The 8,689-nt window shown below is 37.4% G+C and overlaps 1 protein-coding gene across 1 annotated transcript; it reads right to left on the bottom strand.

Moving 5' to 3' along the window:
* Nucleotides 1-6,228: 6,228 nt before the first annotated feature.
* Nucleotides 6,229-8,437, bottom strand: LOC139111143 (uncharacterized). The gene is made up of 3 exons (XM_070671266.1): nucleotides 8,087-8,437; nucleotides 7,394-7,973; nucleotides 6,229-7,181 (listed from the first exon to the last, which is right to left on the bottom strand). The coding sequence occupies exons 1-3, from the start codon at nucleotides 8,435-8,437 to the stop codon at nucleotides 6,229-6,231; spliced, it is 1,884 nt and encodes a 627-aa protein (XP_070527367.1).
* Nucleotides 8,438-8,689: the final 252 nt, after the last annotated feature.

Below are 8,689 nucleotides of genomic sequence, written 5' to 3'. Positions count from 1 at the left end.
GAGACGTCCGCTGATCCCGTTCTTGGCGTAGCAATATAATAAAGATATTGCGTTCATAAATTAACAAGCAAAGTGAGTTGCAATAATTTATAATTTTCAGCTTTATAAACAATACTAAAATGTCACATGTAATTGGTGTTACGTCAAGGGTTGGAAATTTTGTGTGAGTTTATTTACTGCTTCTCGGATGCTTAGGAAAAGGCACGAGAGCTGGTAAGGAGGAGGAAAGGACTTGGAGAGTGACGTAATAGCCGATCCTTGCATGGCGCGTATTTGGAGGGGCCACGCGTAAACGCACTAGGAATGGGTTCGAGTCGGTTGCGTGGAGAAACTAGCGCGTAGTATTTGTTCTTTTTAGGGAAAGAAATTTAATTCTTATTCCCTGGGATAGAACTTGAGGTGGTTTTTCGCAACAAAGGATACTTAGGTTAAGTTGAAATAACTATTTCTGAGTTTTCAGTAATGTAGTGGACAATTTTAATATTAATTAAAATACAAGTTTAGAATAAAAAAACAGATCATACAAATTTAGTGAGATAATAATATAAAAAGAAAGAGGAAGAGGGCTTAACAAAAGATATAATTTAAACATTTTAAAAATTACAAAAAAAAGAAAAAGGGAAAAAGGAAATGTATTAATTACAGAGTTTAAAGCTAACAATTATAATTTAAGATTGAAGACATTACTCTAAATCTATCTCTACAATTTCTGTGATCCGGGCCGTCGACCTCGGAAATACCCTGTCGATCAACCTGATCGGAGCCAAGAAGGGATGTTCCACCCCGGGATAATAAATGAGAATGTTATGATCGGGAGTCGCCTTTCTAGCTTCCCTCCTGATCTCCTCGGGATCAAATGAGTCGGGCCCTATTGTATAGGCCCTTTCCGGGACGGGATCCGTCCACGGAGTGCAGGTGCTCCGGAGGAGTTTGAGGAGAGGGTCTACGACTTCTTTCGGTTCCTCTTGCTCCTCCAGGAACTCTACGCTCGGGGCGGGGGAAGGGGAATGTTTCGGGCTGTCAGGCTCATGCTAGGAGATGGTTTCGTCCTCGGCAAAGGAGTCGACCTCCTCGGGTTCCCCAGGATAAGGAGTCGGTGACCGGATGGGAGAGGAGCATGCTCTAGGAGCAACTCCAGGAGAAGGTCCGGAGGAATTCAAGGAAACGTCTGGAGTATAGGATGGAGTAGTAAGGCGGAACAGCTCCGGCTCAGGTTGAGGCGATGAAGTCGACCTCGAACGCGACGGTGATGGTGTTCGCGGCGGAGTATTCCTCTCTGACTCAATGTCTTCACTGTTTATCGGTGAGTTGGGAGGTACGGTGGGCAGAGGAGACCACGACCGCTCTGATCTGAGTTTCGGAGGTTCCGGTGCGACCTCCCTTGGCGCTGCCGCGAATAAGAATTGGACAAAGAAGGTTTGGACCAATTCTCGCAACTCCCGTATCTTGCGATTCCTTCGGGGGCGGCTTTTCTTAATGGACCGAAGGTTTCTTGATTCCACTAAAAGGTATCAATTTGAATTTGATTTTAATGAAATGATTATAGTGGGAAAAATGTCAGGGCAACACGCCACATTCTTCCTTCCGGATCTCTCTATAGATCGCCTCAAAGATTCTTCCGGTACCTCTGACCGGATAGACCATCACTCAAGCTAAGGTTTTGATAGTCACCATTTACTGGCAGCATATCGTAACCTCTGACAGGAGGAGACCCATTAACCGAATCGAATCAGCGGAGAATTCAAAGGATTCTAGAGAGATGCCTACTTCGGAAAACGCAAACGGCATCCTGGCAATATCCACGTCATTCATTTTTCAGGAATATGAATTTTAGAATTTTAGTGGAACCATTTAGAAGGGGAGGAGGAAATAAGGTTAAATAAAATAATGAGACTTACTTTTTGTCGTCTTTGGTTGCTCTCGGACGAGTCCCTCGCAACTTCTTTATTGATATCGAGTTGAAACAGCAGAGTCACAAGTCACACACAAAAAAGGCGGTAGTTTGTTCGTAAATAAATTTCGGAGACTGAATGAGAGCGAGTCCCGCTGAAACACGTTGTTTTATAACCTTGGAAAAGGGGTGGGCTAGCGCCAGAATTTCATTTTTGAAAAAGTCAGTGCTCTGATTTGCTGGTCGTGTCCCTCCACTTTTCTTTTTCTTAATTATTGATTATTCGGATCTCATCTCTTTTCTGATTTTCCTAAGCTCTAGTTTTCGTCCTTAGATTTTTAATTAGTGGTGAGAAGTTCCCGATATCTATTGGCCCGAGAGAAAAAATTCGGTTGTACTAAACTCCGCCCGCATGGCTTCCCCTTCCAAGCTTCCAGAGTATTGTCATTAATAGTTGGAAGAAAATTCTTAAGGGCTCCTTTTCGTTATCACCGGGTCGCGTTTGTTTATGGGATCCGGTCGCGTGTCATATTCTTATGACCGCAGGGCTTTTGCCCCCTTCGTTTGTTTATACATCGTAGTTGCGATCTCAAGTGCTTCACTTATCGCCAGATATTTGATATTGATTCTAAATCGTTTTAGGTTCCTTCTAATATTCTTTGAAGAGTTTTCTGTTTAATTTTCCGTCGGTATCTATGCCGTGATTGTTCTAAGTTTAATTTAAGCATCCGGCGATAAGAATTTCGGAGTGTAAATTATTTCTTCTGAAAGCCTGGAAGTTCTCTCTCGTCACCAAATAGTTACGGTTTACTCTTTTCATCTAATTTATTGAACGCGTGTCAGAAAAAAGGAGATGTGGAGTCTGAGAACGTAACAAAGCAATAGATTATATTAGTAATAATAAAATAACAGATAATAAAGCTAAACAAGTTGAACGCTATAAAAAAATATAATTAATTATCGTTTAAAAAAGGAAAGATATTTAAAAATCTAATAATAAATCGAGAGAAACAAAGAATTTATAAAAATTTGCCAAAAAATAAATATAAAAGGCGAATACAATATTTAAAATTAAAAACAACTAAATCAAATTTTTTAAAAATATAATTGTATTTCTTTAAAAAATAATAAAATTAAAAAAGGATTAATATTAAATCATAGATTATTATTAAAACGAAAATCTTTATTAAAGAAAAAAATTTACAAGAAATTAAAAATTAAAATAAAATTGAAAAACAATTACAATCAGAACGTATTTTGTCCAGACTTGTATGAATATTAGAAAATATTTTATTTTACATTTATATAAATTAATAACAATTTTAAAAAAGAAAGTAAAAATTTCTTTTATTTTGGAAAAAGAATGTATTAATCCAAAGGATAAATTAAATGCATTATGTGGTATATCAAAACATACGGTTACCTCAGAAAGTTATTTTAGAGAAACAATTTATCGAGAATTACAAAGTAATGAACTTCTTGTTCTAAATGCAGAAGGTAAAATATGTAATTTATTACAAACGATTAATGAAACTGCCCAAAAAAATTGAATATGTTCTGCATTATGTAAAGTGGATGATCCTTTAATAATTGAACGACATTTAAATTTATTAGAGAAATTAAGTAAAATTACTCTAAAAAAGCTTCATATTTTGTTACCAAAAATAAATAAGTGTACACGGAAAAAATTTTCAAAAAAAAGGGACATACAGAAAGTTGTTATATAGATATATCTAAATGTAATGCATTGAATTTATCATTATAACAATATATATAAGATGTTTATTTTCTCCTCGGAGGTACACCGGGACTTTCGCTTCCCCAATTTTCTACTTAAAATTTCATAAAATATATCTTAAAACTTCATTCTTATCTCTAACCTATTTCTACTTTTATAATCTTCTTCTTTCTTACAGCCGTTTCCTGAAAGTAAAACTTATATCCTACGCCTTTTTTTTTTTTTTTTTTTCGTTTCTATTCTATTACCTACGCATCGAGAGAGAGAGAGATCACACATCCATTTATTCTTTACATTATTTCGCCTTAATTCTACCTTAAATTCTATCTTTGGACCCCCGCTTCCGACGCTTTTTTCTTTCATACTTTCATTCACTCCTATTTTTTTTCCCTTGTTCTTTCCAAATTTTCCAGCCAATCAATCCCCCTTCCTTCCCCTCCCATAATTTCCTCTACCATCTCCTCCCAATTATTCTCGTTTCCCCAATCTATGCATTCCTCCCATATATGTTCCCACGTTTCTTCCTTTTCCAGACATATTCTACATTTTTTCTTCTCCTCCCCCTCCCAATATTTGTTTCCCCTCATTTCCTCCCCTAATCTAAATTTTGCCATTCTTTGCCATTTTTCTTCTTTCCATCCCAATTTCAAATATCCTGGTATCCCTTCCTCTTTCACTTTTTTATAGTACTTATTGAATTTTGACCCTCTTATTTTTTCCCATCTTTCCTCTCTTTGCCATTCTTTATCTTTTTCCACTAACAATTTCCCCCTTAATTCCACTCTTTCTCTTAGATCTTCCACATCTTTTCCAGACCACCCAAATTTTTCAAAAAATTCCTCTCTTTCCTTTTCCCATTTTCCTTTGCCTCCTCCCTCCCTTGCTCTTTCCTTCATTTCTTCCCAGCACCATTTTGCTAAGTCTCCTCCTTTTCCTTCTTCTAGCCGATTTTCATATTTCCATGCTCTCATCCCTGCTCTTCCTTTCAATTTATCCCTCTGTAATTCTTCTCTCACCATGTATCCTGGTACATATCTTCTTATTCCTAGTACCCATCTCAAGTATTTTTCCTGTAATATCTCTACCTCTTCTCTTTCTTTCCATCCCCATATTTCCACGCCATAATTAATAACCGACCATACCAATTTATCAAATAGCCACATTCTTTTACTCCAATCTTTTCCGAATTTTCTTTTACCTATACTCCAAACCTGCCTCATAATTTTTGCCGCTCTTTTTACTCTGTCTTTTACGTGCTCCTTCTGCTCTCCATTTCTCATGATTATATATTCAAAATACTTGAAACTTTTTACTTCCTCTATTTCTTCCCCTTTCCAGACCCATTTAACTTTCTTCCATCTCCCTCCACCTTTTCTACATCTCATTATCTTCGTTTTTTTTTACATTTACTTCCAGCCCTTTCACCTTTACATATTCTACCATATTTTTAATCATCCCTTTCATCCCTGCCTCATTTTCTGCCAATAGTGCAATGTCATCCGCGTACGCCAGCGAGTAAACTCTCTTGTCTTTTATTCTTATACCCCCCCATCCTCCTTTTTCTAATTCTTCATCTATGTCTGCCAACAAGAGTGTGAACAGGCTAGGACTAAGCGGACAACCCTGTTTTACTCCCTTTGTTGTCCAGAAACTTTTCCCTTCTCTATCCTTCACCTTAACTTTATTCACCGTTTCCTGTAATATTTCTTCACACCTTCTTATCAATCCCTCCCTTACCCCTCTTTTCTTCATTGCTTCCACCAATTTTCTCCTATCCACTGAGTCAAAAGCCGCTCTCATATCAATGAATGCTATCATCATTTTCCCTTCCTTTTCCTCTATCTTTTTGTTTATCATATAATTTAACACATATATCTGATTTACTGTCTCCATGTCTCTTCTAAAACCGGCCTGACTCTGTGGTAGTATTGCTTTCTCTTCTATGTCCTTTCTTAATCTTTCTGCTAACACAGATGCGTACACCTTGTACGCTGTCTGCGTCAGTGTTATTCCTCTATACTCTTCTACTTTTTCTCCCTTTTTTTTTTTTAACACCTGGACCACTACTCCTTCTCTCCATTCCTCCGGCATTCCCTCCCCCCTCCATACCTTCTTACACATTTCCCATAACTTCTCTTTTACGTCTCCCCCTCCCCATTTCCAAATCTCATTTTCAATTCCGTCACTCCCTGCTGCTTTTCTTTTTTTCAATTTTCTTATTATTTTCTCAAATTCTTCTCTATCTATGTCTTCTTCCACATCCTCTTCTCTCTCTTTACCCAATTCCCTTCTAACTCTCCATTCCACTCCACCTAGAATCTCTCTGAAATATTCATCCCATTCTTCAATCTTTATTTTTTCTTCTATTTCCTTCTTTTTTTTCCTTCCTTTGTTTACTATTTTCCACACTTCTTCCTCTGTTCTAATTTTATCTATCTCTTTCTCCCATCTCACCTTTTCTTGCAATTTTTTCTCCTCACACAGCTTCTTGTACTCTCCTTTCATTTTTTTATAGTTTTCCCCGTTCAATTCTCCCTTCCTCCATTTTTTGCAATTCTTCCTTCACTTCATATTTCTTTCGTTTACATTCCTCATCCCACTATCTTTCTTTGGGTTTTTCCCCCACCTCTTTTTCCCTTTCTTTTCTTACTAATTTCTTTATTTTTTCCAAGTCGTTACTAAAGTCTTTCCAATTTTCCTCTCTTTTGTCTTCCCTTTCCCTTCTTTCTTCATACTTTTCCCTGAATATCTTCCTCTCCTCCTCATTCCATTCTAACCTCGTACTCTTTTTTTTTCCATATTTACAGCTTTTTCTCTTTCCTCCTTCCCCTTTTATCGTCACTATTAACGGCAAGTGGTCTGAATCCACTTCCTCCCCCACCATCATTTCTATTATTTCTCTTTTTGTTTCCACATTACTAATCACATAGTCCATTACTGTTTTCCCTCTTCCCCCCACGTATATCCACTCTCTCACTTCATCTCCTTTTGTACATCCATTGATTATACCCCATCCCGCTTCTTCCAGCGCTTTACAAAATTTTCTACCTTCCCCAGTAATTTTTTTATCCTTTGTTTTCCTTTTCCTTTCTTCCTCGTCTTCTTCCTCCTTTCCATCATCCCACAATCCCCCCTTATCTCCCGTTCTCACGTTAAAGTCCCCCCCAATCAAATATCTCATTCCCTCTTCTTTTTCATCCATCCAGTTTTTCATATTTTCTATCATATCTTCTATCTTCTTATTTACATATACCCCAGCTATTTTCCACCAAACTCCTCCACATCTTATCTTTATTCCTATCATTCCTTTTTTGTCTTCCAAATCTATTTCTCTTTCTCCTTCCAATTCCTCCTTCCATTCCATCAGCAATCCCCCCATGGCCCTCCCTTTCTTATTTTTCTTTTCTGCCCCCTTGTTTAACCATTTGTAACCCTTTGGCAATCTATATCTTATTTCCTTCCACCTTTTTTCCTCCAGCCATGTTTCACACATATAAATCACATCCCACTTCTCCATGCCTTTCCAAAAATCATCATCTTTGTTTTCTACTCCTGCCACATTTCAAAACACTATTTTCATTTTCCTATTTTCTGTCTTTGCCTTTTTCCTTCCTTTCTCCTTCTTCTTTCCCTCTTTTTCTTTATCCCCTTCTCCTTTCCCTTCCGTATTTTTTTCCTTATCCTTTTCTTTTCCTCCTTCCTCACTTATTGTCCTCTTTTTGTCCCATTCCTGTTCTTTTCTTCCTCCGCCCCTTTTTAAAAACTTGCATTTATTTTATCCACAGTCACTTGCTGCTTTTTATTTCCCTCTGTTTCAAACGTCTTTGCTCCTTCCCACTTTCTCAATTCCTCCTTCAGATCGTTCCATAGCCACATTTCCTTGTTTACCCATATCTTTTTATATCCGATCTTTACCTGATTTCCTTCTCTTTTTAATCTTTCCGCTTCTCTCTTTATATTCCATTCCACTTTCCTTTCATATTCCGTCAAATCGTCTCCTATCCATTCCGTCCTATCCTTCAGTTTTCCTTTACCTTTTAATATTTCCAATTTATCTTTAAAGTTTTCCATTTTTACCCATACCATATAGAAACCTCCTTTATTCACATCTTCTATTTTTGCTTTTACGCCTATTGCTTCAAAAATCTCTCCCACTTGTTCCTTCAGCGCCTTTTTATCTTCATTTTTTATTTTTATACCTCTTATTATCAAATTATTCTTTCTCCATTCTTTCTTTTGCCTTTCTTTTCCCATTTCTAACATTCTCGTTCTTTCTTCCAGGCTTAATACATTTCCATATAATTCTGCTGGCATTTCCGCTTTACCTCCCTCATATTTTTTTTCCTTAATTCATTTTTCCATTTCATCTATTCTTTTCTCTAATTCTATCTTTTCTCTTTTCCATATCACTTTTAGGTCTTCTATTTCTTTTTTATCTGCACCTTAATTTCCCTTACCTCTTCCATCTGTGCTTGGATCCTAGCGAATCCACTTCTCATTTCTTTTATTACCTCCTCAAAACTTTCCTTACTTACTCCTCCTTCACCACTCTCCTCTGTCGTTTTCACCGGCGACCTATATACCTTCACGCTTTTTCTAAATCCTTCCAGTCCTTCTATTTCACCTCTCTCCTCCTGTCTTTCCTTCCTTTTTTCCCCTTGTTTCCATGCTTCCATTATTGGTAAGCTATTAGACCTTTCCCTCCTCAATATTTCCACTTTTGCCGGCCTTCCCATTTTCTTCTTCGTTTTTTCTTCCCTTTTTTCCTCTCTTCCCAACTCCATATTTTCCTTCATCTGATCACTCATTTTCCCTAAGCTGTTCTATACCTCTTTCCTTTGTCTTTATTCCCTTTTACTTTCCCCTTCGCCCCTTTACCTTCCTTTTTTCCTTTGTCTTACTCTCGGTTTTTTCCCTGTCACCGCCAACCTAACCTCCAAACAACTCCGCCTTGTACTTTCTTAGCTTTCTCCTTTTATTCTCACCTCCACCCTTACCCTTTACTTGCCCTTCTTAAAAAACCTCCCCCTTTACCCCCGCACACCACCCTTTGCTTCTAA

Source organism: Cardiocondyla obscurior, linkage group LG22 (genome assembly GCF_019399895.1).
Source record: "Cardiocondyla obscurior isolate alpha-2009 linkage group LG22, Cobs3.1, whole genome shotgun sequence".
Lineage (NCBI taxonomy): Eukaryota > Metazoa > Arthropoda > Insecta > Hymenoptera > Formicidae > Cardiocondyla > Cardiocondyla obscurior.
Note: the sequence above shows the minus strand (reverse complement) of the source record. Positions and strands in the feature narration are given on the sequence as shown.

Coding starts and splice junctions, on each gene's coding strand:
- LOC139111143 (XM_070671266.1), bottom strand. CDS start 8,437: ATGAGTGATCAGATGAAGGAAAATATGGAGTTGGGAAGAGAGGAAAAA. Junction 7,974..8,086: donor TCCAAGCACAGATGGAAGAG/GTAAGGGAAATT, acceptor AAATGAATTAAG/GAAAAAAAATATGAGGGAGG. Junction 7,182..7,393: donor TGTGGATAAAATAAATGCAA/GTTTTTAAAAAG, acceptor GAAATGTGGCAG/GAGTAGAAAACAAAGATGAT.